Source organism: Tyto alba, unplaced genomic scaffold (assembly GCF_018691265.1).
Source record: "Tyto alba isolate M040663 unplaced genomic scaffold, T.alba_DEE_v4.0 Super-Scaffold_44, whole genome shotgun sequence".
NCBI classification, from domain to species: Eukaryota; Metazoa; Chordata; class Aves; order Strigiformes; family Tytonidae; genus Tyto; species Tyto alba.
In genome coordinates this window covers 2309379-2337315 of record NW_024881320.1, presented here as the reverse complement: position 1 = coordinate 2337315, position 27937 = coordinate 2309379, and the positions used below count along the sequence as shown (strand labels likewise).

The 27937-nt window shown below is 56.3% G+C and overlaps 1 protein-coding gene across 1 annotated transcript; it reads left to right on the top strand.

The window, feature by feature from the left end:
- The first annotated feature begins 6172 nt into the window (after positions 1-6172).
- On the top strand, positions 6173-26056 carry WSCD2 (WSC domain containing 2). The gene is made up of 8 exons (XM_033008236.2): positions 6173-6920; positions 12370-12484; positions 13109-13293; positions 14350-14471; positions 15255-15429; positions 16397-16561; positions 18728-18928; positions 21576-26056. Exons 1-8 carry the CDS (start codon positions 6545-6547, stop codon positions 21926-21928), a joined length of 1692 nt encoding a protein of 563 aa, XP_032864127.1. The 5' UTR covers positions 6173-6544; the 3' UTR covers positions 21929-26056.
- Positions 26057-27937: the final 1881 nt, after the last annotated feature.

Here is a 27937-nt window from a genome sequence, read left to right as displayed (position 1 = left end):
CATTTCAGCAGCTGGGCTGGGGATACTGGGTGCAATGACTGCAGCATCTCTGTTGTGCTGGCTCATTTAAATCATCCCACCAATTCCCTGGTATCAGCTGCCTGCCTAAATCTCTGGAATACGCGGCTCTTTCCTTCTCTGCCTTGGACATTGTGGCGTGTGTTTTTTAAATGATTCGTGGCTTAAAACGTTTTTCTTCATGAGCCACTTTCACACTTGCAAGGGGAATTCATCCTACAGGAGGCTGGAAGAGGCTTTGATGTAATTGCATGTGGAGGAACAGAGCACCAGCCAAAAAAAACCCCAAAAAAACCCAAACCAAAACAAAATAAAACAAAACAAAACAAAACAAAAAAACCCCAACAACAACAACAGAAAAAAAAACCAAACAAAACAAAACAAAAAAAAAAACCCAAACCCTTTTCAGCTCCATTTGGCCATTGTAAAGCAAAATACACGGGAAGCAAACTGAGCTTCTGTGTGCTGCAGAGGTGGGATTACCTGGAAATCAGTAGCCTGAAGGCAACTGAATTTCTTTGCTTTCAGGGGCCCTGAATTTGTTTTGGGAGCCCCTCACCTGCTCCATAGCAAATCCCCACCCTGTGCCATCTGCTGGCTTTGGGGTCTGGGTGAGGACGAGCAACCCCTGGGTGAGGGTCTGGGGTGTTCCTGGGAATTTGCAGTGGTGGGTAGCTCAACAGCAGATGTAATATTTAAAAACGGGGTTAAAAATTGCTTAAATCAGTTTGGTTAAATAAAATAGCCTTTCTGGGACATGCTGCAGGCCTTGAGGTTCTTTGCGGAGCCCTGGTTGGTCATTCTTGGTGCATCAAAATAACCCGGAGCAGGATCCAGCCCATCACCACGGGATTTATTTATAACTCAGCCCTTGGCGGGTTTTCATCCCCCGGAGAGTGGAGGGAGCACTAATAGGAGGCTGTTCAATTAGCACGATCCCGTTTCTGTGGATCTTGAGGCCTTTTACAGACGTTAATCAATTAGTCTGGGGCAGACTCGTCCCTCTGGACAAAGGATCTGCGATAACTCCTGAGCTCGGTGCCTCGTGCCCAGCTGGGCTTGTAGCTGCGGCTTCCCCTCACCCCTGGGCAAGTGCTGAGACCGTCGATAAATCTTCCCCAGAATATTTAAAAATCAGTTTTTACCCATAAACAAGAAAGCCACCTAATTTCAGTCTAAACCCCTCCATCGATTCTTGGCGAGGAGGAAGATTTACAAACCCTCCAACACACTCGGAAATCCTGTAGAAAAATCTATCAGCAGATGGGCAAGTCCTGATCTGTATTTACAAAATCAGGCCAATAAATCCCAAATAAGAGGGTTTTTTCCTTTGCATATCTTGGTAGTTTGGCCCTCAGAAAGGATTTAAAAACTCCCCAGGGAAGTACATGCCTGGGGAGCATCTCACCGCTGAGGACGAGGTGCAGACCCTGGTGCATCTTCCCCAGGCAGGGACGGAGCAGCCACCGCTCGCTGTGATGTCCAAAAGCTGCCGAGTCAGCTATTTCTAAGCACATGCCAACCTTTCCGGCACACCCTTCCCAGCTGAAGGGAGGCACAAACACGTTTCTCAGCAAAATGAAGGCAGGGAGGAGCTGAATAAATAAACTTTGCTCCAACTGAAAAGCAGCTGACTGCACGGTGTGCTCGGCTCGCCCCGGGAAGAGGCAGCGAGTGGGCGCTGAGTGCTCGAGGGAAGATGCATCGGACGGTCCAGACGTGCCCTGCTGTGACAGAAACCTGAATTTCCAACATCCCAGTTTAGCTCAGTTTCTTTCCCAGCGGTAATGGTGTTTACATTCAGCCCGATGCAGCTCATTTGCTGTTTCTGTTTTAAAGAGTGAGAAAGGGTGAAAATCTGTTTTCATGGGGCTGAAGAAGATGATGGCAGGTTTACCTGGGAGTTGCCCAACTGGTGCGCGGGCAGCAGTGCCAGGCTGCCACCACCGTACCCTCCTGGGGATGGAGGCTGAAAGGCTTGAAGGATGCCAGCACCAAGGGTGCCCAGTGCCCCTGGATGTTCATGCTGGTGTCACTGGTTGGTGCTGCCACCTGCACCGGGGAGACACGAGGGTGTGAAGCTGCAGGAGCTGCTCTGCAGGGGCAGCAGTCACCCATTGTCAGCACCCTGCAGAGCCGAGGGGGGACATGGGGGGACACAGAGCTTTCTGAGGAGTCATGTGGTCCCTGCACCAAAATGGGGGGCTTTTGAGTGACAAAAGGTCCAGGGAACACGCCACGCTCTGGGTGCTGCACACCTTGCACTGGGTGCTGCACAGCACACGCTGGGTGCTGTACACCCTGCACTGGGACTTGCACACCCTGCACTGGGTGCTGCACGTAATGCACTGGGACCTGCACAGCACGCACTGGGTGCTGCACACCCTGCACTGGGTGCTGCACATAATGCACTGGGACTTGCACACCCTGCACTGGGACTTGCACACCCTGCACTGGGTGCTGCACATAATGCACTGGGACTTGCACACCCTGCACTGGGACTTGCACACCCTGCACTGGGTGCTGCACATAATGCACTGGGACTTGCACACCCTGCACCAGGACCTGCACGCCACACACTGAGTCCCATGTGCCACCGCATCTCCAGACCTCAGCAGAGGCCTTTTCGGGGGAAGCTGTGCCTTGCACCCCAGGGTGCTCAGCAGGGCGCGGGACTGTGCTGTCCCCCGTGGGACCCAGGTCAGCGCCTGCGTCACAGCCCCGGCGCGTCGCCCTGCTGTGGTCATTAGACTCCCTCCCATCCCTCTGTATTTTAAAGCCTTATTCTTTCCCTGTCCCTCTGATAAGAAATGCTAATGATGTGATGAAATTGGATAGTTTGGTCGCCTTCTCCCGCTAATGGAACTCTTGTGTTCGTTAATTTGCTGTTTTTAATGGGCTGATTGTTCTCCTGTGCTGGGGGAACCACGTGAGCCCTTCAGTGTGTTTTGCCATGGTCAGATGTGAGGTGGTGCTTGAAGGCAACTGAACCTTGGTGCTCAATAATTGCAGAGCAATTTGGAGACAAGACCCAAATGTATAATTTATCGGCGCTTCATTCATCCTGGTCACAAGCAGTCGCAGAGATGCTCGCGCTGCTCCACGGAGCCCCCTTGGGACCCGTGCCCACCTTCCCGCACACTGGCTCTGCTGGGGGCCAGGGAGGGGGAAAAATAAACCTTGCAAATTAATGAGGATTTCCTCAGCCCTGCAGCAAGTAATTGCAGAGCCCCAAACCCGAGGGCAGAGCTCACCTGCTTCCTGCTGGCCTCGGTGCTGCTGCCACCGCAGAGGGAGGTGGGTTGGGTGTGGAGCGATGCTCAGCTGGGCACGAGGAGTTTGGCTCTTGGCAGGAGCATGGTGAGGGAAGTAGGTGAGGAACCAGCCCCCCCTACTCCCCCCATCCCAGCTGGACCCGCTGCCTGCTTGTACTGATGGAAAGTGCGTGGGAAACAGCCCCACTTGGCTCCACCACACTTTGGCTCTGGGTGCCAAAGGGGTCTGAGGGAGCTGGAGAGGGATGCCCCAGCACTGCCAGTCATGAGGAGATGATTTTCCAGCCATAGGAAGATTTTCCAGCCATGGGGAGATTTTCCAGGCGCACGAGTCCCCGGGGCTGGATCCATCCCCTGGGACCTGAGCAGAGCCCGGTGACAGCCACAGCTGGGAGCGGCCAGGCGCAGTGGGCAATAAACGGGCTGGGGAATAAACCCCCTCCACATCCTGGCTCCCAGCCCGCGGGGATTTTCCTAACGGCCTTTGTACCGAGGTGCCCGCATCAGGTCGGGCAGCACAGGGTGCAGGCGGGGGGGGAAGAGGGTGCAAGCCCCGGGGGATGCTCGCTGTTGCGGCCGCGGTGGCACTGGGGACCCGCACGGTCCAGTCGAGGTGGCTGGTCCTTCCACCCCAAAGCTGCTGCACCGGGGAGGGGGGTGGACCCCCCCCTTAAAAGACAGGGAGGGCTGGTGGGGTGCACGGAGCAGTGTTGTGGGGTGCTGCTGACATCCCCCATCCTGGATGACCACCAGCCAGCCCTCCCAGTGTCCCAAGCCTCTGTCGATACAGGGAGCATTGGTGCAGGCTCTGTTTGCCACACTTGCTGTTTGTAAACCATAGCCAGCGAGGGAGCCGTAAGCCGAGCACATTATCTCCTCCAGACAATTAGCAGAAGCATTAATGGAATATATGCAAATGTGCAGTAATTGACCTGCGACTCCTCAGTTCATGATGGAGAAGGATGAGCTCCAGATGGCTTAATGATAGTAATTTAAGCCCCTTCTTTATATGCCATGCTTCCTTGCCATAGCCTGGCAGGACCAAGCTCAGGTGGGGAGGAGGGTGGGTGGCAGCGGGGACATTGGGAACCAGTTTGCACTCTAGCAGCGTCCCAAACCACCCCATATTCTTCAGCACCCATATAAAACCCCGGGAAGGTGGGTTGAAACACTGAACAGCTGCTCATGCCAGCACGGGAGGGGAAGCCGTGAGGTCCCACGGAGTAGCCCTTCCCCACTGGCCACCGGCCAGCGAGCCTGGGAGAGTGGCCAAGCGCCGAGAGGCCCGTGGGACCAGCGGGCTGGGGGATGCTCACCCACCGCGGCGGGGGCCGGACCACCCGCCCTGGCTGGGCCAGGGTCCCTCCTGCGCCTTTGTCCTGCCACAGAGGTGCCTGCAGGTGCAAAAGCTGGAATAGCAAGCAGTCTCCTTGCTGGGCTACTACTCTGAGTTTACTCAGCCTTTACTCAGGCTGTGTTGGCCCCAAGCGTGGCCGGGGAGGGGGCTGTTTGGGGAAGCCTGAGGGGTTCACGCCCCACCAGCGATGCCCATGCAGCCTGCCCAGCCCTGAGCTCCACCAAAGTTTGCCCAGCGGAGCCAGAGGTATTTGAAAAACCGCTCTGGGAACCCAAATTAAAATATTTATGTATAATTCATGCCATATGTTCCACCAATATTTTTTATTTAATCAACTGAAGACAGATGGCAGGAACATAGAGGCCATTAAACTAATGGCACTTTGTCTTTTCATTTATTTTTGTCTCCTTTCCTAAAATAAGATGAGTCCGTGACAGGCAGCACACCCCGGGCGCAGGGCTGTCCCTGCCACCGCCGATGTGCTGGCGGGGTGCGGTGACAGTGGCATTTCCCATCGTGAAGCCAGCCTCGCCACATACCCTGGCATGGCATCGTCTGGGGCACCGAATCCTCCATAGCTGGGGGGTTTGGAGGAGAGAAATCCCGCCCCCCGCCCCCCCCCCCCCCCCCCCGAGGGAAAAGCCCCTTTGGGGGGCTGGAGGGGACTGTTCCTTCCCTGGGCTCAGTTGCCCTCCCTGTGCCATGAGCCACCAGGGATGCCCTGGCCTCAACATCTGCAAAAAACTCACTGGGGGTGTGATGGACTGAAACGCAGCCGTGGGAGAGTCACCCTGGGGAAAATGTGGGGACACCACGCTCTCGTGAGGTCCTCCTAGCATTTTGGGGTTCCCCGGGTGGGGGGAGCCGCTGCTTGCAGCAGCCTCCTGCCCTGCTGCCCACCCGGAGGCTGGGGGGGGGGGGGGGGCCTTCGCTTGGGGCCAGCTGGTGCACAGAGATGTTCAGCCCTCGGGGTGAAATGCGTGGGCACGCACAGCTCGTCCTCTCGCGGGTGAAATAGGGGGGAAAGCAGAAATCCTCCATGGGCCCCAGCAGCACCTCCCTTACATGACAAGGCAGAGCTGGGGGGGCTCAGGGGTCGGGGCTTACCCCCCACATCCCTGTCATTGCTCCCAGTGCCCTGACATCTCCCGCCTGTCCTTGAGCTGGGGGGTGAGGAGGGAGTTGAACCGCAGGGCTGAAAGGCAAAGGAGAGCCCCAGCAGCCAGGGACGCGTCCTGGGATGCTTTCCTAAGTGTGCCTTTCTCTTTGACTTGCAGGTGGAGATTTCTTGCCCCGGGAGTGAGCTGAATGGGGCTTCATTAGACAAAGGGTCCCAGTCAGCATTTCAGGCCCCGAGACGCGTCCAGGGACTTTTCATTCTTTGTCTGAAAGGGCGACGGTGCCGTTTCCATTAGAGAGATGCTTGCGAGAGCCAGTGCGGCCGAGCGGAAAGGCGAGCAAGAAGAGCTGTGTCAGCTGATCGGCTTTCAAATCACCTTCAAACCCTCGATTTCCTTAACGTGATCCCTCCATCAGCCACGGCTCCGGGGCACGGCTGGGGGGCTTTGCCGGCAGGAGAATAAACCTGGGACGGCGGCGACAGCCAGCGCTGGAGAAACACACCCCCCCCCCCCATGCACCGTGGGGTCAGGGGGCTCAAAATCCACCCCCGCTGCCTTCCCCACCCCTCCCAGACTTTTTAGGGTCGGGCAATAGCTTTGCACGGCCTCAACCTGCAGTCCCCACTGCGTTTTCGGGGTGTCTGCTCCCCCGGTACACCCCGGGAGCCACCTTCAGCCTTAAGGGGGGAGGGCAAACCCTGCCTTGGAGCATCCCTGGGGCCGGAGAGCAGCTCCCCCGCGGCGCCGGCTGCCGGGGAAGGGATGAAGACGCTATGGCCAAATTATTGGTAAAACTCCAGCGGTATTTTCGGCGAAAACCGGTGCGTTTCTTCACGCTGCTGGCTCTCTACCTGGCGGCCGGCAGTTTGGTTTTCCTGCACTCGGGTTTCAGCGGGGAGCCCACGGTGACGGGGAGCCAGCGCGGCCCCGGGGCCGGCGAGGGGCCGGGGCTGCCCTACCTGGGGGTGATGCAGCTGAGCCAAGGCTTCAAGGCGGCGGCGACGATGCCGGAGGGGGGACGGCGGCACGGACCCTGGTTCAAAAGCACCTCCAAGGAGCCGGCGGAGAGGGGAAAAGCCGGAGACTACAGCAGCACCCGGAGCCGGGCGCTCAGGGGCAGGGGCACCCACGAGAAGGAGGAGGACAGAGGTAAGGGCTGGGGGGACACGCATCTGGGCGGGGGTCCCTCCTCTTGGCCTCTCCCGGGGAAAATCTCGTGAACCGGGGTGATGGTCTCCAGGCTGGTTTAGTTGCACACCCCTACCAGGAACAAATTTCTGAGCATGCACGTCCAATAAACGTGTATTTATTTATTTATAAACCATATGCACGTGCGACTTGAGAACTAAGATTTTCTTCCTGCACCCCATGGACCCTAGGGCACAGCATACTGCTTTGGAGACCGCTGATCCAGAGGATGTTCCCAGAAAGATCTCTCTCGTTCCCCTCCTTCCTCCCTCCCCAAATGCCAATAATCCACTTTTCTTTTTCTGTTTTTCGCTCTTTCCCACTTGTGCATCATCAAGGTCCGAGTCGCACCTTGCTGGGACAGGCGCTTTTGGGGGTGCCAACGGGGGAGAGGCTGCACCCCGTCATCATCCCATCCTTTGGCTGTGCCAGGTGCCAAAATCAGTTTTAATTCTGTTGGTCCCAGTGAATGGTAAAAAGAGATTTGTGGCCCATTATTTGCATTGCTGGGGTGTTCAGGCAGGGGCTGGTTGTGATCACTTTGTGGGCACTGGGGTGCAGGCAGGGCTGGGGTTTGGCTTTTCAAGCCAGGAGATCCCTGCCGGGCTGCTGCCCAGGGTGCGTGGTGTATTGTCAAGTGGGACCATTATTAATGAACAAGGATAAGCGAATATAGTGGTTCTCATTGATTTTTAAAATGTCACCTATTTATCCCAAAGGCAGACAGGCTTGCACGCTCGCTCTGGATTTGGGTGGCTGGGGGCTGCTCATCGGGGCTTTTCGCATCCCCAGATTTTTGCATTCAGCTCATCGTCTCCCTCGCTGGCACCCACGAGGAAACTCGGAAGGGAATCGGGAGTGGAAAATGCCCGAGAGGTGTTGGGATGCTGCCGGGCTCTTCTCTGCCTGTTGCTCCCTTCTCCTGAGCTCCAGGGTGGGGGGAATCTCTGATGGGGGGATGCACATCTGTGGGGAGCCCCGGTGGCCGTGAAGGCTGTTTGGTGTGAGCAAGGCTGCGCCCCAAAGCCGGACTTGCTCAGGAACTGCGCCGGGGGAGCTTGGCACATGCAATTCCCCCGGGGCATCCCAGGCTGGGAGCCGCAGCTCCCTGGACCCTTGATGGAGCAGGGGGTGTGTGGCTCGGAGAGATGCAGGAAACCCCCAACCCTGTGGCGAATTGGGGGATTCAGAGGCTGAGCCAGGCTTAGTCCCCCCAACCCAGGCTGCTCCCAGCCACCGGCCCCGTGGCAGGTCTGTGCTCACATTCCCTCTGGGCAAAATGTACAGTCCAGGCTTGGAAGCAGGAGGAAAAAAGGCTTGTGGTGTTTAAGGGTCTTTCTCATGCTAAAATGAGATGAAAGGGAGTTTCCCTGTCGTGCCCCCGTGCAGAGGGGTCTCCGGGAGACTTTCTGAGACGTGTGGTTGCTCCGTTACTGCAAATTGGGATTTGGCGAATCCTCACCAGATGGTTCGGCAGCCCAAGCTGTTGGTCACCATAAAACCCCCCCAACCTTCACTGGTGCCCGGATGGACTGTTGGGGTGCTGGGCTTGGGCATCGCCGGCTTTAGCCGCTCGTAGGCGGTTTGGGAATATCAGCTTTTCCCTTTTCAATCTCGCATGGGAGGGCTTGGCATGGGAAGCGGTCAATGCCTGGTGTGCCTGTGGGGCTGGCGGAGCCTCGGGGGGACGGGTGCTGAGCACCCACCTAGCTCCCCAGCTCCTCTCTGAAGTGCCTGGGCCATCTGGCAGGAGCAGGCAGATTTTAATCTGAACGGTGTTAATTAAGCAGGGGATGGTTTAACAAGGCGGCTGTGGAGGCTCTGCCATGTGAAACCGTTCCAGAGGGAATACTGCTCCTAAATTCAGCTCTGGTTTAGCTAGCGAGATGTGAGGCTCTGGCTTGCCAGGGTGCTGTGCCTCCCTCCTTCTCCTCATCTTCCTCCTTCTCTGTCTCCCGACTGTGCTGGTGGAGCCCCAGGGTCAGACCAAGGTCCAGGGGAGCCCCATCTGCCAAGGAACAGTTTTGGCTCGTCTGCATCCCCGTGTGAAGGCGCATCTCCTGCCTCAAATCTGGGGGAATTTTTGGCCAGTGAAGCTGGGGGGAGCAATCACCGGCCCCAGCCTGGCAATGCCCAGCATCGCTTCCTCTCTGCCACATCCATCTCTGGTCCTTTGCTGGACGTTTCCAGCCATTCCCAGCCCGGAACCCACGAGGAAGCAATGCCATGAAAAAGGAGGGACCGGCCACCCTGGTCACACAGCCGAAAACATCCCTGTATCTTCCAAAACTGTCCCAGGGGTGGTCAGCATGGGCCACCCTTCCTGAAGCTGCTGCCATCAATATCCACCCGCTCTTTCCCATGCTCACATGGAACATCTCCCTTCCCACATGCCAAACCTGTATGGATGGAGCCGAGGGGACACCCCAGCCCGCCACCAGCGAGCCGTGAGTGCTCTGCAGGGCACACAGTTCCTGCCGGGGGGGCTGGGAGGGCTCTGTGCCCAGCGCGAGGCTTTCAATCAACCAGCTGGAAAATCAAGGGCAGATACTTGTTTCAAGCATCACCCTGCAGCACAGCCCTGTGAAAACATTTCTGTTCTGCCTTTCGCTTGTTAAACAGTGGCAGTGGGTGCCGGGAGAGCCCGGCGAGGGGCTGCTCGAGCAGAGAGGGAGGATAGACAGACGGACAGAGGTGTTGCCCCTCCAGACAGACCAGCAGTGCCAACTCCCAGCTCACAGGAGCTGGGTCCCGATGGCACCACTCCGGAGAGCATGGCTGGGGGATTTGTTGGGATGCTCCATGAGGAGGGGGGGGTCATTAGTGACCCCAAACGATGGCTGCTGGGGCAGGGGAGCAGCCCGGAGTGCACCCCATGGATCGGGGCAGCGTTGCAGGGGTACAACTTGCTTCCCCACACAAGTGGGGTCACCGACTGGCCCCGAGCGCGAGCGCATCACCCAGGGTGGGGGTCCCTCCTTGTACCCCACGCCTGCACATGATGGGGACCCCAGCACCAAAGCGGTTTGTGCTCATGTGCTCTGCCACGGCCAAGAGCTGTGGTGCTTTCTGGAAGACCAAGCTTTACATTAAGATGTTAAACACAACTTTGCAATGCTGGCAGCCCCGGTGAGCAGCCTGGCTTCTGGAAGAGTGAGACACGTGGGGAATTTAATGGATATTGCCAGGTAGATCTGTGTGTCTGTTCACACGCATGTTTCCAACCTGCTTTGAAATTCATCTTGGCCCTGTGAGAGCTGCATGCTGGGGCAGGATCCCCTCTCGCTGCTCAGCACCCTCTAGCAAGCTTTGCCTAACCCAACCACGCGCCTTTCAAAATCTCCCCCTGCTCACTCCTCCTCCACTTATTGTCCTCGCATCTCCCTAATTATTCCAATTGCCTTCCTAATAAGTTGCAGCACGCATATGTCAAGAGCAATGGATTGAAGGTAACTCACATCAGTCACTGGCTCTGTACGAATGACCGGAGCAATCCTGCACTGGTTAGATCTGTCACGACCGAAATGAGCTGACCTGCTGAAACCTGCTCGGCGCTGTGGAAATGCCACGTTATGCTGAGAGTAATTGGGAGCAACGAGTTATGACTCTTTGGTGGTTAAAGCTATATCAAGGCACATTTCTCTTGCTCTTTCTCCTCCGCCTTACTTCAGGCTGGCTTGGGGAAGCCAGTCTGCAGCGCTGGTGGGGTTTGTGCCCTGTTGGGGCAGTGGGGAGGGCGGGGGTCTGTGTGTGGGGTGTAGGCGTGGAGTGGGTTCAGGAACCCCCCCAACAGATGCAAAGTGCAAGCAGGAGGTGAGAAGTATTATCCCATAGCGTGGGTTGGCATTGGAGTGGCACGTGTGGAGATGCTCTGCTGCTAAAGGGATGATTTGGTGTGTGATGGAGACATGGAGATGGAAGGAGAGGCGCGGGGTGGTGATCACACATGGGAAGAGGCACTTTGCTTGCCTAGAGCCGTGGCTTCACTCTTGGCCAGAGCAGGGGAGCCCTCGCCTCCCAAAGCCCCTCGGCCAGGGTGCTGGGGCCAGAGCCCTGGGTGGCACAGCTGGAGGGGTGCTTGGTGCTGTGGAAGAGACCTGCTTGGCTTGGGAGCTGGTGGTCCTGAAGGGACAGGAGCCTCTCCTTTTGTGTCCCCCACGCTGGGACCCTGCAGCAGCAGCTCAAAGCCAGAGGCCAGTGGGGACCACATGTGCTCCAGGATTTACGCCAGGACGAGGTCACCCTCTGCCAGCATCCTGCAGAAGATGCCCTGAGAGTGGAGCAGATATTTCAGGAAAATAAAAAGCGAAAGATTGCCATTGTATTCATCGAGGATGAAAACAGGGAGCGAGGTGAACCAGACTGGTTTGGAATTCCAAGCCCACTCGGCCGTTGTCCCCAGGCCAGTAAGACCCAGCCACTGGTCCCCGGGGCCACCCTCCCATGGGGCACCCACACTGGGTGGCCGACCTGCACATCCTCAGCCAGAACATGTTAATGAACACCTCGTTAGCTGATTATCAGATGGTTAATCCCACCGACTCCTGAAACCCCTGTCCTCCTCCAGCAGCAGTGGCAGGGAGGATGCTGAGCATCCCTGCACCAGAGCCGTATCCCTGCGTCGGCAGCAATACATTTTCCTTGCAGCAAATGCTCAGGTGGGAGCAGGAGCAGGGCACTAATGAGAGCACTAACGAGGGCACTAATGAGGGCACCTAACGAGGAGAATGAACAAGGATAAGGCGGGTTCTGGCTTGCACCTAATGAGAGCCCACAGCCAACATGCAGCATTGCATTGAGGATGCAGGCAAGGAGATGGCTGTTTGTTTTCAGATTATTGGGAAAGGCTACATTTGTCAAATAAATGATTTCATCATAACTATTTATTCAGCTCTATTCTCTGTCTATGAGCATCTTCATTTGCTCTCAGCACAGGCATCAGACTTTACTTTGCCAGGTGTTAGCACTGGGCAAATATCCTCCACATCACTGTCTGGGGCTGGGGAAAATAAGTTGCTAGCTAAGGAAAATTTGTTTTAAACTGCCTTTCTCCGTCCTGCTCATCCTTGTGTTCCTGGCGGGGCAGAGTGAAGGGGATTGGTTATTTTACCATGTAGCTCCTCACTTTTTGGAGCTGATTTTCTCAGTTTTCAGGCCTGTGGGAAGGAAGAGGATGGAGAGGAGAAGCCCCGGTGCAGAGCCACAGCATCCTTTCTATCCGTAGTGGGTGTTTCTGGGCTTTCCCTGCAGCGTTTGCAGGAGCGGGGTGTACCCTGAGCACGTGTTTTCAAAACAAACAGAGCATGTTGCTGCACATCCCTATTTAGGGAAAAATCAAAAAGGGGAGTGGGTGAGAATTGGGCTCAGCCCCGGTTGGTTCTTATCCCCCTTTCCTCCACCCTTCCCCCAGCAAGATACATCGGCTGCTACGTGGACAACACTCGCCGGCGAACGCTGCGCGGCGTGTCCTTCTTTGACTACAAGAAGATGACAGTCTTCCGTTGCCAGGACAACTGTGCCGAACGGTAAGGCGGGAGATGGGCACCGCGTCTTCACCCATTCCTGCACACCGCCGGCGTTTCTGCTCTCACAGTTCCCTGCCCCAGCTGCTCCCTTCCCCTTCTTCCCACCTTCTTTTTTCTTTAGATTTATGTAATTTTTTTTTTTTTTTTTAATTTTGTTTCCAATTCACTGGTGTTTTCTAGAACTGCAGCTTCCTCCCATGGAAAAAGGCTGGGGGGGGGATGATGGTCTCCATTCTCATACAGGGCAGGAGGGGTGTAAGAGCTCCAGTTCAGTGCTGGAGAGCCTTGAGATTACCCAGGGTTGGCCTCACCAAAACACCTTCCTCAGATGTCGAAGTGCATCTGTGAACAACTGGGGAGACACATGGATCCCTTGCTGGACAATGGGATGGAATGGAACAGAATAGGATGGAATAGGATGGAATAGAATAGAATAATTTTCCATTGGAAGGGACCTACAATGATCATCTAGTCCAACAACGCATCCTTGAGATGCGGTGCTGCTTCCAGCACTGGGTGGGAGCTGCCTGCAGCAGGGATGCTCCTGCAAAACCCCACAGAGCCGAGGGGATGCTCAGGGATGTGCTGAGCACCCCCCCTCTCCCCGCACCCCCCTTTCCCCAGGGGCTACCTCTACGCAGGGCTGGAATTCGGTGCCGAGTGCTACTGCGGGCACAAGGTCCAGGCGGCAAACGCCAGCGAGTCCGAGTGCAACATGGAGTGCAAGGGGGAGAGGAGCAACATCTGCGGCGGGGTCAACCGCCTCTCCATCTACCGCCTGGAGCTGGCCCAGGAGTCTGCCAGGAGATGTAAGTCGGTGGCGATGGTGGGGCTCCTGAAATGGGGGAACCCCTTGCAGTGCCAGGTGGGAGCGATCCCCGGCATCCCCGTGCCACGTCAGCCGGGTCACAGCTCGGGAGAGGCGGTTGGAAAGCGATTTGGGTCTGTGGCTGGGGGTAGTTTTGCTCCTGCGAATCGTGGAGGATCCCCCTGTGGGGATGACTGCTGGCCGGGGCTGGGTGGAGCAGGGAATTCAGGGCATTTTGAGAGGCTTTGGATGAAAACCTCTTTCCTGATGGCCAAACAGGCCTGTCGTTATATTCAGCGCATGCTGCCGGCTGCGGGATGAGGATGTGCAGGAGCTCCAGAAAGAGCCGAGGGTGCTCCCCGTCAGAAATGCTCGTTTGGCGCCCAATTAGGCAGCACTATAATTACCCACAATTGCTGCTTTTCTTTCCTGGTCCCCAAGCAATAGGAAAGAGGGTGGCAGTGCTCAGGCACCCAGTGGAGTGGCTGCCCTGGAGAGGGGCCAAGGGTGCCTCGGTGTGTGCAGCGGTGGGTGAGGACCTGAAATGGGACCCCTCAAGGCACCGATGCTGGGGGTGAGGGCACCAGCCCCAGCCCCAGCCCTGCTCCCCTCGCTGGCTCCATCCCTCATACAGCCTGGGATCAATGAGTTGCTAAAAATAAGGAGGAAAAAATAAACCTGACTTTGCTGCCGGTGCTTTTGCTCTGATTTTGCACCGTAAGCAGGCGGGCGAGAGGCTGGGAGCATGATGGGGCTCCCTCAGCCGATCGCTTCTCCCCTCGTTTTGGCACGGCTAAAAATGACTCAGGATTGTTAGGAATTGTGACTTTGCAGCCAGAGGGTGATGAGAGCTGGAGAAAAGCAGCCGCTGTGCCGACGGGCGGCTGGAGAGGAGCCAGGGGGGACAGGGATGGGGACACCGGGGCACGCAGAGGCTCCTGCTCCTGAGCCTGGGGTATGCAGCGTGGCAGCGGCATCATTTTTGGGGTGCAGCCCCGGCTCCTTGTGGCCGGGTCAGCCCCGCTCCCAGCACTGCTGTGGCCTCTCACCCTCGCAGATGGCAGCGCGATATTTCGGGGGTGCTTCCACCGGCCGGACAACATCTCCATCGCTCTGCCCGTCAGCCAGCTCATGTTGAACATGTCGGTGGACAAGTGTGTGGATTTCTGCACTGAGAAGGTACCGGGGGACAGGGGGGGGTGCAGGTGGAAAGCTTAATCGTCTCAGTCATCATCTGAAAGGGTCACAGTGGTCCTGCTCTCATCCAGGAATGCTGCAATGCAATTTGCTCCCGGGGCGCGGTGCCGATAAACAGGCAGGGGAAAGGCTGGCAGTGGGAATTAAAATTAGATAAATTATAAAGCAGTGGAAGAGGAAGACCTGTAGGTGGGGACAGTCCTGTTCTCCCTTCGTGGCCTCCCTGGCAGAAGACAGTAGGGAATGAACCAGTTAAATACGAGCGGCTGCTCTGTTGCTAGCTCCACGTTCCTGCTGGGGCCAGGAGGTGTAAATAACCAGAGCCCTCGATTAACCCAGCAGTAAATCACCTGTCAGCTGCCGAATGGGCCTTGTAACTCCGGGCTTGGAAACACTGGCGAGGCCACCACAGGGTCATCCGTGGGCTCTTAGTGATCTTGGTGTGGGTGGCAAACTCACAAATGCCGTGCCACGGCTCTGCCAGGGGCACCAGCGTTGCTGCCAGGGGCACCAGCGTTGCTGCCTGCGACAGGCAGCCCGGTTGTGCACCGGGAAAATCAGTGTTCGTGTGGTTTTGGGTGTCTGCAAAGAGCCGGTTGTGCAACTGGCTCGAGGGATGCTGCAGCTGGCTGGAAGGATGCTGCAAACCGCCCCACGCTGCGCAGCAAGGCCAGGGTGGTGAGGATGATTGGGGGGGCGGGCAGAGGAAGGCTCTGCCACGGGGGCCAGGGTCACTGGCTGCCCTCCCTCCGCCCGGACCCGCAGGAGTACCCGCTGTCGGCCCTGGCCGGGACCACTTGCCGCTGCGGCTTCCCCACCACGCTCTTCACCCTGCACGAGCGCGAGGATGAGCAGCTCTGCGCCCAGAAATGCGCCGGCGAGGAGTTCGAGAGCTGCGGCACCGCCGAATATCTCCTGGTGTACCAGACCCAAGTGCAAGGTGAGCCAGCGCCGGGCTTGCCCTGCCTGCTGCTGGGCAGGGGGATGGGCAGGGACCGCTTCAGCATGGGCGCTGGCACAGGTTTCCCAACCCCTTCTTGGGGACACTGGCGGAAAGTGAGCTTGCAGCATCTATTTGGCTTTCATTAAAAATTACCATTTGCTTTAATTTCCCAAGAAATCAATCCTCCCCTGAACAAACAGCTTTAATTGCTGCCTGACTCAGCCGCAGGAGAGAGTGGTTTGCCATCTGCCTCTGGCAGGATCCCTCCTTGCCAGTGCTTGTCCCTCCTTGTCACCGGCAGTACCAGCAAACCAGAGCCTGCAGCGGGCTGGTGAACCAGCTGGGGCTTTGCTAGCAAGAGGGAACAGGAAAAATATGGGGGAAAAAATCGGTGACCAGGCAGAAAGTCCCCGAGAGGCTGCACAGGGAGGATTCCTGTCCCCCGCTGCCCTGCAGGTCCCAGAGGTGGGACCAGTGGGGACAGGGAAGCACAGGGTGAGGGGAAACCTGTTGCTGGGAGAGGAAAGGGCTGAACGGAGCAACCGAGGTCCCAAATTCAGATGGTTTTGCTTCAAAGCAGCTCGGCCTCGACATGATCCCTGCTTCGGCATTTGAGGTCGTGCTGGAAATGCTCGTCCGTTTGTCACTATAAAAAGCAGGAGTGTCGCTTGGCAAACGCAGCCGTGTTACTCCCTCTCCCCTAATCACTCAGGCAGCAAGCGGCTGGTAACGGCAGAGCACCTCCTGCCCTCTTCTGAGGATTTTCGAGGGTGTTTAGGACTCTTTGGGGTGTCCCTACGTGCTTTAGGCCAGGTGCCTTTCCCTAGAGCGGCCACCTCCTCGCACCCTGCCCCAGCAGCTTCCCGGGAGGCAGCAGCACGCTGTAAGGAAGCGGGATATCTCTGTAGGAAAAGCACATTACCGTGCGGCAGCCCTGATGCGCTTTGGCTGGTTCTCGCTGCAGACAACCGCTGCATGGACAGGAGGTTTCTCCCCACCCGTGCCAAACAGCTGGTAGCCCTGGCCAGCTTCCCCGGTGCCGGCAACACCTGGGCTCGCCACCTGATCGAGCTGGCCACCGGCTTCTACACTGGCAGCTACTACTTCGATGGGTCTCTCTACAACAAAGGTGAGGTGCTGGGGGTGCGCCGGTCCCACCTGAGCTGGGAGAAGGGCCCGGTGCCATCCCTTGGGTCTGCAGGATGGGTTGGGAAGAGCTGGGTACCACTGGTGCTGCTCCGTGGGGTGGGTTGGGCTGGATGTGGCCTGGTTCAAAGGGTATCGCAGGGACCTGATACCATGTGTTCCCTGCCCGTATCCCCCCCTGTGCTGCCCACAAACCTTGGCCAGGACTGATTTGGGGCAGAACTGGGGTTTCTCCATCACACAGGTTTGTTTTGAACCCGCTCTGGGGGTTGGAACTTTCTAGAGGAGCAGCTCCGACCCTGGCAAACAAAGCAATTCCTGCGTTTTTTTTGCCCCAAGAAGAGGACAACTGGGGTTTTCGATCAGATTTCTCCAGGAGCTGGCATTGGTGGGCTTGGCACTCTCATCCTGGGATGCATAAAGTAGCAAAAGAAAGTCACGGCTGCGTGGTGAGGACTCGTGCAACCTTCCAGCTCCAGGATTTGGGAGCGGGTGGTGCTGGTGGCACCAGTAACCTGGAGGACAAATGCCCCCATGTGCTTCCTGAGTAGCTGCAGATAAAAATAACGATATATCAGGGCACCCAGGGAACACTGACACCCAAATTAATGCCTATTCACAGCGCAAAAAAGCACCAATGAGCTCACAGGGTGGGTGGGGGTGGAGGAGGAAGCTGATCTCATTTGCCTGTTCTCCTTGGGCTGAAGGATTTGGTGGAGATCCATCTTCTCGTCCTGGGTGACGCAGTTACTTGCCCAATAAATATTTAACATGCTGTCATGCCTTCCGGAGCCAAGCAGCAGTGCTGTGCCCACCATCTTGTTGCCAGGGCCGGTAGCACGTGGGCTTTGGGGACCCCAAATTAAGCAGCAAGGATACGTTTCAAGCCAAAAAAAGCTTGAGGTGGACATGAAACTTTTTCAGGCAGAAGCCAGCTCCTTCCAATAACCCACCAGGTTGCAAGGGGGAGGGAAAACACCGGTTCCTGTGTGTTATAGCAATTTACAATAGTTTTATTTGCAGACCCTGAAGGTTTCTCATGCTTTTCCTTCCCCTTTTGCGGCTCTAAGAGGAAATCCTCCTTCTCTCCTCGGCCATGGTGGAGCTGGGATCTGTACCTGGGGTACCCACGTAGCTGGGGGAGTCTGTACCTGGGGGTACCCATGCAGCCAACCGGGGTTTGTAACCTAAACCCCCGCTTGCCTCACACCATAGGCAGCAACACCCATTTCTTCAAGATTTGCCAAATTCAGCCTTTCAGAGATGGAAATGCTCTGCGCAGAGCCCAGAGTCTTATCAGCCCCCAGTGCTGGCACCCACCCCCGGGGTGCAGCTGGCATCACACCTCCCATGGATGGGAGCATCCTCCGGGCAAAAGCCTTGGTGAGGTTTTGCTCATCCGACCGCACATGGATTTCGTGTTTATTCTGGGCTGAGCGCGTCGGAGGGGCCCGGAGGTATCCAGGCAACTGGCAGATTAGCCATCACGTCCCTGCGTCGCGCAGCATGGCTGCTGAAAGCAAATTACACATCTATAATTGATGTAGTACAGCTACTTACAGCTTATCTCCCCCCCTCGGCTCGGCTCTGCCACGGCCGTGTTGTTCCTGGGTAGTTTGGGGGCTGCTTTGCAGGGGACGGGGCTGGGAGCGATGCTGGGCTCGGCCCTGATACTCCGTGCGGGGGCACAGGGGATGGTGGTACCTGCTCTGGACCCCTCCATGGCATCACCGCAGCCCCGGGCTCATCTGCAGCCCCACGAGCATGGCTTTTTTCCTCCTTCTTAACTTATTGGGGGAATTAAAACTCTGGGCTCAGGGAGATTATAGCTATAATAATATGTTCTGTTGCAGACCGTCTCGCTGAGAACAGCCGAGCGTGGCCGGGGAGGAGGCAGCCCCGCTCGCTCCCCGTGCCCGCTACCCACCCTCTCATACATGAATTTCACGTGACTCATAACTTGGGCAAATAAATGATTTCCATCTGGGAGAGGGATGCAAATTCTACTTCAAGCCCCAGCTGCTTTTATCCAACTGTATTTTGCAACCTGATATCCCCTCCTTGTTCCCTTTCCCCAGCTTGCTTTTATTATTTTTATTAACATCAGCACCGGCTGCTTCTCAGGCTCCCGCTTGCTCTGTCCCGGCAGGGTTCAAGGGTGAGAGAGACCACTGGCGAAGCGGGAGGACGATTTGCATTAAAACCCACGAGAGCGGCCAGAAGGAGATCGAATCCTTTGATTCGGCCATCCTGCTCATCCGAAACCCCTACAAGGCTCTGATGGCAGAATTCAACCGCAAATACGGCGGACACATCGGCTTTGCGGCTCACGCCCACTGGAAGGGCAAAGGTAGGCTGGTGGGCTTGGCTGCCCCTGCCCCACTCCCACGGGACCTGAGTGGGCGAGCTCCAGCCGGGTTGTCGGAGCTACAAAGCTGTTGTTACAGCCCAGCAGAGCCTGAGTCTGGACCCTATGGGGGGGAAGCTTGGGCTGTGCCACCCCTTTGGGGTCCCCGTGTTGGTGGGACATCTGGGTTTGCAACTGGTGTGACTCGCAGCATCCAGCCGGCACGAGTGAGGGCTCCTGTGTGGGTGGGATGGGATGGGATGGGGTGGGGAAACCGAGATGCTCAGCTCTTTGGTGTTGGGTCATAAGGGCAGCAGCAGAGAGGTGGCAGTGGACACAAGTCTGACAGCAGCCTGGTGCCAGCGGGGAGGGGATGGGTCGGGTGGGCAGGAGCCCAAGGACCCAAACTCTGCCCCTTCTTCAGAGCAGCTCTTTGAGGCCAAGGGCAGCTGGCCGGAAGGTTAAAAAAGGAGCAGGATCCATCAGACATCTCCATCCATCACCTGATGGGCGCACGCTTCGGTGCGAGGCTGTTGAAGCCGGGTCCCAGCAGGACCACCCTGCCCAGGGATGGGGTGGGGGTGTCGGGAGGGGACGGGCAGCCCCCCGCTTCCCTGAAGAGCCAGCCCTGGCACAGGCAGCACCCCCATAACTCACACAGGTCACCCATCTGCCTCTGTCCCCACCCCGGGCGGCAGCACCGCTCCGGCTCTGCTCTCCTGGTGCGATCTCACAGGCGCCCAAGTTTCTAATTAGTGCGAGGAGGGTGATCTCCCCTGACACCCCGTTATCTGTCCTTCCCCAAGGCAAAGGTGCAGAAGGGACCCAGCCCCAGGGGCTGCTGTGTCCCTGGCTGGGGGAAGCCCCCTGCCCTGCTGTCCCCTCCCTGGTGACAGCAGCGGGAGTGGTGGCAGCCACCGTCCCGGTCCTGTGGATGTTAGAGGTGGCAGAGTGTTATTTCTGTGCACCCAGCTGCTCCAGAGACACTACCTTTCCCATGCTCGGGCGTATTGTGGAGGCTCGTTAATTATAGCAATTTACAAATTGCTGTTGTGGAATTGACTTCATTGGAAAGAGTTAAAATATTTAGCTTGATTGAACATCTGCTACCCTTAATTCAGAGTTTATTTAAGGGGAGCTTTTGCTGTTGTTGCTGTTATGTGCCTGGATTTCGTTATCACCATGTGCTCGCAGTGTTGGAGATGGCTCAGCCCCATCCCATAAAACCAGGGAACAGAAATGTCCCACTGGTTCCTCGGTGGCTTTTCTCCCCGGGCAGGTCCCCAGGCTGCCATCGCCCCCCAGTGCTGGGGCACGAGCTTTTTTTTTAATCCCCATCAGCTGCACCCCCAAAGCACAACCACAAATTGCAGCTGCAGCTGGGCAGGGGACGCAGGATGAGCCCCTGGCTGGACTCCCAGCACCACGGGCGCTCACCTGAGCTTCCCCGGCCCCAAACCCCCTCCCTGGTCCCTCACCTCATGTCCCTGAGGGGTGAGGGGGGGCCAGGAAGAAGGAACCCTTCCCTCTCCCCCAGCATGGTCCGATCTGGACGTGCGTCAAAATACATCACCAAATTCTTTCCAGATGATGTACAGCTGATGGGTTAATTGTCAGGTTAATTAACCATTGGAACAACTCGCCTGGAAAGACGGAGATTTTTCCACCGCTTGAGGACTTTATTCGGGTTGCAGAGAGCTGTGGTATGGCAGCGGGGAGGGGTTGGAGACCCCCGTTTCGCTGACCCTGCGTAGGGGCTCAGCCCGTGGACGACCCCAGTCGTGGAGCCCGGGGGTCCCTGCGGGACCATCAGCACCCACCCTGCCCTTCCACCAGCGTGGGAAGCAAACCCTCAGTGGGGACAGATCATTTGTGCCAGGTTTGCAATTAGCGCTCGGGTGAGTGGTTAAATAAATCATTCAGAGAACAGAAAAAAAGAAAAAAAAAAAGTGATTAAAGGTGAGTAATTAAAATGGGGCAGGGGGGTCCCATCCCCAGCCTTTTCTACAGAAACACCCTTGCTTCCTGCACCCAGCTCTCCAAACTGTTTCCTTCTCCCAGGAACTAATTTTGGGACGATTTTGGAAAAAAGCCGTCCTCTCTCCCCAGCCTCACCCATGGCTGCTGGTGCTGGGGGGGCTTTTCCTTCCCCCTCCCCATTCTGAGCCCTGCATGGAGCCCACAGAGGCCACGGGCACCGTGAAACCCCTCTTTGGTTCCGTGACATTAATTTTACGATATCCCTGGAGCCATTCCAAAGCAAAGTTTTATGTGATATGATTACACAAGGTGAATTGTCCTGTATCTGTTTAATGAAACAGATACTGTGTTTAATGATTCTTCAGGGAATTAAATACAGTTAAGCTATTAATCAGGCATTGGTTTCTGGGGGAGGACAAGAGGAAGAGGCAGATACCCAGAGTTTTTATGCACCATGAGATAGATGTATATGGCACTGCCAGGAGAGCTGTGGCTTATTATTGATGTTTCATTATCCCTTTTATCACCTGATTTTTACAGGAGGATCAATTAGCCAGAAGGATAATTGAAAGATTTCAGCAGGGAGTGTGGGCAGCGGCCCTGGGATGGGGGATGAGGGAGAACCCATGGTGGGGGGACACCCACTAACCGTGTCTTCTGTTCCTTCCAGAGTGGCCCGAGTTTGTGGCCAACTACGCGCCGTGGTGGGCCACCCACACCCTCGACTGGCTGCGCTACGGCAAGAAGGTGCTGGTGGTGCACTTTGAGGACCTGAAGCGGGACCTCTTCGTCCAGCTGCAGCGGATGGTGGGGCTGCTGGGCATCGCCGCCTGCGAGGACAGGCTGCTCTGCGTCGAGGGACAGAAGGACGGCAACTTCAAGCGCTCCGGCTTGAGAAAATTAGAGTACGACCCTTACACCCCCGAGATGAGGAAGATGATCAGCGGCTACATCAAAACGGTGGACACAGCTCTGAAACTCCGCAATCTGTCAGGGGTCCCGGATGATTACTACCCGAGATGATGGTGATGATGGCGGGGGGATCTGACCCTGCGTGGTGAGGAAAGGCTCGGTCTTCCCAGCCTCTGCCTAATTCCACCCAGTGGGTGGTTTTTCTTTGAAGTCTCCATCTGCTGCTATTAGCTGTTAATCACCTCTCCCTGCATGAGCAACGAAAGGTCCCCAGCCATCGCCGCTCTTGCTTGGCCGACGAGGACGTGGGGGGATCCTGCTCCATCCCGCCCCCGTTTCGGCTGCCGCAGCCCTCCTGGGCAAGGTGACGGGTTAGTCATGCCCGTCCCTCGGGGCTGGCTGGTGGGGACACTGCGTTGCTCGTGCCTGATGCACATCCAACCCCCCCCCCCCCCGCCCCCATCGCCGGTGCTGGTGCCGGCACGCTGCCGCAGTGCCGCAGGAGCTGAGCTCCCCTGGGGTGGGTATCCCCAAAAATTCCCCTCGCTCCTCAGCCAGCCCTGGGAGGTTGTTGCCCATCCCCAGATGGAGCCCGTCGGCCTTCCCAAGGGAGTAGGGACCAGGGAAGGGGGGGTTTGGCACCGTGTGGGTGATGTTCCCGCAGATCCTGGTCGGAGGTTATGGAAATCGGGAAGGCTGCATTGGGGAGAGTGGTCCTTCCCAAGGATGTGGCTGTGTCCCCTCTCCGCTCACACTCCCTTGGCTCCGTGGGGACCTTCCCCAAGCCTGGGGACAGGAGGGTCCCCTGGGACAAGGTGTGTGACCCCTGGGGTTGTTCCAGCCCCGCTGTGACAGGGAAGTGGGGGGCCATGACCTCCCACCCCCGGGCTGTGGGTGGGAGCTACCCCCACACATGTGGAAGGTGCTCAAAGTGGGGGGATGTTATCCCTGGACAGAAAAGCTGACGGGACCCACAAGCTCATCCATGCCTCATTTCAAAAGCTTACGAGCCAGAAGAGCCCCCCGCCCCCCACCCCTGAAGCAATTTTGGGGTCCATGAGCAGGGACTGTGCTCCAGCCCAGCCGCGGCAGTGGGGAGCAAATCCTCGGGCTGAGCTTTTAGGGGTGTTCCCCCCCACCACTCCCAGGCTGAATCCAGTCCCACAATTCGGGGGGGAGAGGGGGGGTGTCCACCCCCAGCACCCTCACCCGCTGCCTGCCGACGAGCAAGCGAAACCAAAGGATCTCCGTGCGCACCGGGAAGCTGCCGTTCGCCGGGCTGGCTTTGTGCAGAGCTGCATGCGGTCCCCAGCCGTGTCCTCCCCCACCACCACCCGCACCACCCTCCCAGCCCACCCCTGTCCTGGCTTTTTTGCAAACGAGCTCCCTCCCCTCCTTCCAACCCGCGAGTCCCCTTTGGATGTAGGTGCAAAAGCCATATATTGTACGCAGCCTTTTCTAGAGTTAGGTGTTTAACGATTGGCTTTTAACTCTTGATCTTGATAGAAGTACATGCACAGGTCAAAATCTAGAGACACCGCTCAATCTATATTCAAAGAGAGAGGAGAAAACTCCACGGAGAAAAAGGAGAATTTAAATAAAATATATTTTTCTAACACGCGTGCGGAGCGGACACAGGCAGTGATGCCAAGGCTGGGGGGGGCTCTCGGTCCCTGTTTCTTTGCACGGAGGTGGATGAATGTGTTTATAGGGAGCAGCTGCCCTGTTTTTAACTCTTCCCTTGACAAATGGCTGGAGGTTTTCTAGGAGAGCTGGTGATCCCTGTCCCAGGAGTGGGAATCGAGCTGACCCCACGCTCCTTCGCTCATGGCAGCCCCGGGGCTGCCTACCTCGGTCAGAACAAATCCTCAGGTCAATCCAGCTATTAAAGGAGAGTTTTTGTTGCTATTCTGCCTTCCCGTGTGTTTGTGGGGCCACCCGAACACCCCGGCATCCCCCACCCATCCCAGACCAGGGGCTGGATGTCCCCCGGGACACGGGAGTGACTGGCGGACCGCTCCTCTCCCCCCACCTTTAATCATATTAATGTTATTCCCGCATCTAAACCTCTGACAACGCAACCAAAGTGGCTCCTTCTTAGGAGTTTATTTACATTTGCAGTGTCCTTAAAGACAGGTTTATTTGGGTGCGTGCTGGGAGAGGGGAGATTTACTGGGGACTTTATTCCCCTTGCCTCCCGTCCTTCCTCAGCTCTGGAGCGAGAAAGGTCTCAGTGCAATTTATTCCTTTTCTCTTGTCTAATTGCCGTCTTATCTGGAGTTGGTGAAATCCCTTTATTTTTTTTTTTTTTTTAATAGTGTTGTGTTTGCAGCAATCGAGACGTGTGCTGGGCATGAGTTGTTCTGACAGGCATCGTCTGAGGAAGGGGCAGCGTTCCCTTCTGCCCCTTGGAAGTGATTAAACCCCCAAAAAAGCCAATTAATCTCCAAGATAAAGCAATGAAGAGATGCCATCGCGTGCAGGCAACGTGCTCTGAGTCCTGGGCTGCAGCTTGTAAGGTGGAAGGGGGAGGCATGGGGAGTGGGGAGGGGTGTTCCCCCCAGCACGGGGACCCCCAGGCTTGGGACGCCCCCCACCCACACAGCTCGGGGGGAATTGCTACCCCCACCAAACCCCTTCAGAGCCGACAGCGAAAGGACAGAGGGAACTCCCTGAGCATCAGCAGTATCAGCTTCTTTTTTTTTTCCCCGCCTGTGGCTTTAAGGTCCACTGAAACTTAATGCTTTTATTTCACCACAATTGCTTTATGGTTTTATTTTTATTTATTTTTTTTTAAATTTTCTTTTGCAATGAAATGGACCAATTGGATGTCACTGCCTCCCCGTAAGTGTGTGCTGCACATCTGGCTGCGCACGCACACACGCGCGCTCCCAGCTTAGGAGGGGCCGTGCTGTTGCGGGAACTCTCAAATAAATAAATAACAATAAAAATAAAATTTATTTTTAAGCACAATTAACCAACAGTCCACAAATATACAAACAGCAGGTTCAAATGTCTGTGAGATGAGAACAAAACCGTCTCCTCCCACCCCACCGGCCTGCTCTCCCCTCACACACAGCCAAGCCACAAGCAGAAGCTGAAGGTTTATGGTTTGTTTTATTTTATTTGTATTTATTTATTAAATGCCAGGCTGTATTTTTACCACATGGGACTGGCATGCAATAATAAAATTTATATTCCCCCTGGAGAGAAAAGCCAACCATCTTTTCTGCATCATTTTCATGTGCAAAGCTCTTGACATTTAATAGCCGCCCTGCTCAGCTGCCTCCGTAATGCCATTAGCCTGGCTCGTTGGAGAGCACTGAAATGTGCAGGCGGGGTAGGCAAGGCTCAGCCTTTCCACGATGATTTTTAAAAGCAGCGAATCTTTCCGCATGACTCAGCCTGGGCGAGCCCCAAGCATCCCCGGGCGGGAGCAGCCGTGGGGCTGGGGGCTGCTGGGGGTGACCTTGACCACCTTCCCCAGCTTCCTGCACTAAAAATCATCTATTTTCTGTAATCTCTCCTCCCCGGGAGTGTTTTCCTGCCTCCCCGGTCCTGCGCTGATGGAGGCTGCAGCATCTTCCCTCCTGGGCTGGATGGGTTACTCAGTCGTTGCCTTAGCAACAGCATCTGCACCAAAACTCCCTGCATTTCCCCCAATTCTGTGTGGGTTTCGTGCTCAGCAGGCTGGCCCCTGCGATGGAGGAGATGATGCTGGACAAGATGATGCCAGAGAATGGCTCAGTCCAGGGATCCCTTTCCCAGCCAAGGCAGCCAATACCCCTTTGGGGTGAATTCAGGGGGGTTCTGGGCAATGATCCTAGGGATGCAAATGATGCTGGAGGGGGCTCAGAGCAGGTCAGAGGGAAGGGGCTGCCCTTCCTCCCAAATTAAATCCCACACGAAGTTTCTGCTGCTCTTTAAATGAGAGGGAAATCACCCACCTCAGCGGCATAATGCAGAAGCTGCGACAGCACTTTCACAAAAGCTCTGTAATGTAGGGGAGAAGTGAGTTATAAATCTGAGTGGCAGTAATATTCATCCCTGACAAAAGAAGCATGTTTATTTATCGGCTTTACTATTTTCTGTAAAATTTACAGTTGACAATCTGCCTGAATGCAGCAAAGATAATTTAAACATGGCTCCAGCCCGCCTGGCATCGAGGAAAGGGAAAGGGGAACATGTTTATTTTTTTTTCTTAATTCCAATTCCAAATAAAGGCAGTGATTTATTGGAGAAGGAAAGCACAGCTTTATTTCAGGGCCGTGACAGCTAATTGAAAAAGAGCAGTCATTAAGGACGGTAATGTGTTCCACAGAAATGATTTTGGTATATTCTGGAGTAATTTCCCACCCGCTTGTGTGAAATGAGACCCAGCTCCAAGTTTTGGCAGGTAATTCCGGGGAGGCAGCAGCGAGGCGGGGGCACGGAGAGGCACGGGGCAGGTTTGGTACGCTGCCGAGGATGTGCTGGGCCAGGACCTGGGGGTCCTGAGCCCCACAGCACGTGGGGCATGTGGGACCCCCATGGGCTCATGGGGAAAGGAGAGTGGGATGGTTGGGGGGGGGGGGGGGGAGGAATGTGGTCTTGGGGTTCTGGCTGCGGGTCCTGGGCTGGGGGTTGGGGTCCCAGGACTTGACAAGGAGGTTCTGGAGTGGGGTTTGGGTCCTGGGTGGGAGGGTCAGGGTCTAGTGATAGGGATGCAGGTCCTAGGCTGGGGGTTGGGGTCCCAGAGCTGGTCATGGGGGTCTTGGGCTGGGGGCGGGGGGTGTGTGTCAGTCGCCCAGCTCCCAAACCTCCTGCTCTTTTCTCCCGGCCATCCCCCAACCTCCCCTAAAATCACAATCGCCACAACAACCACAATTGCTGGTCTCATGGGGATGATGGTGACTCTGGATCCCACCCACCCCTTCACTCTTAGATGCTAAATCCAGGCACACCCCCAGTTCCCGATTTCACCAATTCTTGCCCCAAAAGTGGCTGCAGATCCCAGCTGGGTGGCTGCTACTGCGCTGGCACAGAGCGGGGCTGGCCGCGCCACTCGGCCCCGGAGCTGCTGCTCCCACCGAGCCCCTTCCCTGGATACTAATTACAGTTTTTGCACGTCACCCTCGAGCTGGCCGCGGTGTCATTAGCCTCCTGCCAGCATTAATCAAGAGGACAGTGTTAATTCATAGCTAAGGACATTTCCCAGCTGAGCAGCAAGTCTATCAGAGCGGGGTGGACCAGGGTCAGTGGGATGCCTCTAGGGACCCACAATTTAATATACTGGACCTTCCCATCACCATAGGGGACCGCAGCCGACACGGCAGGGCAAGCTTCCCTCCCCTGGATGAACAAAATCTGCAGCATTGCAAAAAAAAGGAGAGCTGAAAGGCTGCATCTTCGCCCACCCCACGAGATGCCGGGGCTGTGGCAGCAGCTCCTGTGGTATTGAGGCAATATCAGAGGAACTGGGGCAATATTGAGCTGCATGTCTTTGCCACGCTGCCGAAAGGGAAAGGAAAATCTGGGTAAGAGGCTGGTGCATGCTGAGCAGTTCTGCGACTGAAGTTGTATGACGACTACTTCTGCCCTGTTTCTGTTTTGTATATATGCATTTTTAATGCTCTCTGTTTGATCTGTTTACTGCCTGCTTCGACGGGCAACACGGGAACAGAAATCCCCGATATTCCCCAGAGGAGGTTCACTCAGTGCCTGGTGGGTTACAGGTCCAGTGGGCAAAACTCAGGGGATTTTTCCCTTCTCTTCCCCATCCTCATCCCAAACCCTGCTGGGATGGGGGGAGACAGCAGCGGGAGGGAATGGAGCAGCTACGTGCTGCTTTTTACGGGGTGTCTGCCTTTTGGAGGGGGGGAGTCAGAGCACCAGGACCCCACTGGGGTGCAGGAGCCAACCCCTTCCCTGCTGCTGTGTCCCCCCCAAACAGCCCCAGGGATGGGGTGGATCTGGGGGGGGGGCTCATGGTGTGCAGGAGGTGATGGGGGAAACCCCCTCTGCAGGGTGAGCTGCAGACAGCTGCTGAGCGGAGACCCATCTCAGCGCCGGCATTAATAATTCCTCTTTCAAATCCATATAACAGAGTGTTTGACAGATCTTACCTGACAGACAACACGC

Excerpts from the sequence above, each read along its gene's own strand:
- WSCD2 (XM_033008236.2), top strand. The coding sequence starts at position 6,545 with ATGGCCAAATTATTGGTAAAACTCCAGCGGTATTTTCGGCGAAAACCG. Across the intron at positions 12,485-13,108 it reads CAGGACAACTGTGCCGAACG|GGGCTACCTCTACGCAGGGC; the intron begins GTAAGGCGGGAG and ends CCCTTTCCCCAG. Across the intron at positions 18,929-21,575 it reads CGCCCACTGGAAGGGCAAAG|AGTGGCCCGAGTTTGTGGCC; the intron begins GTAGGCTGGTGG and ends TGTTCCTTCCAG.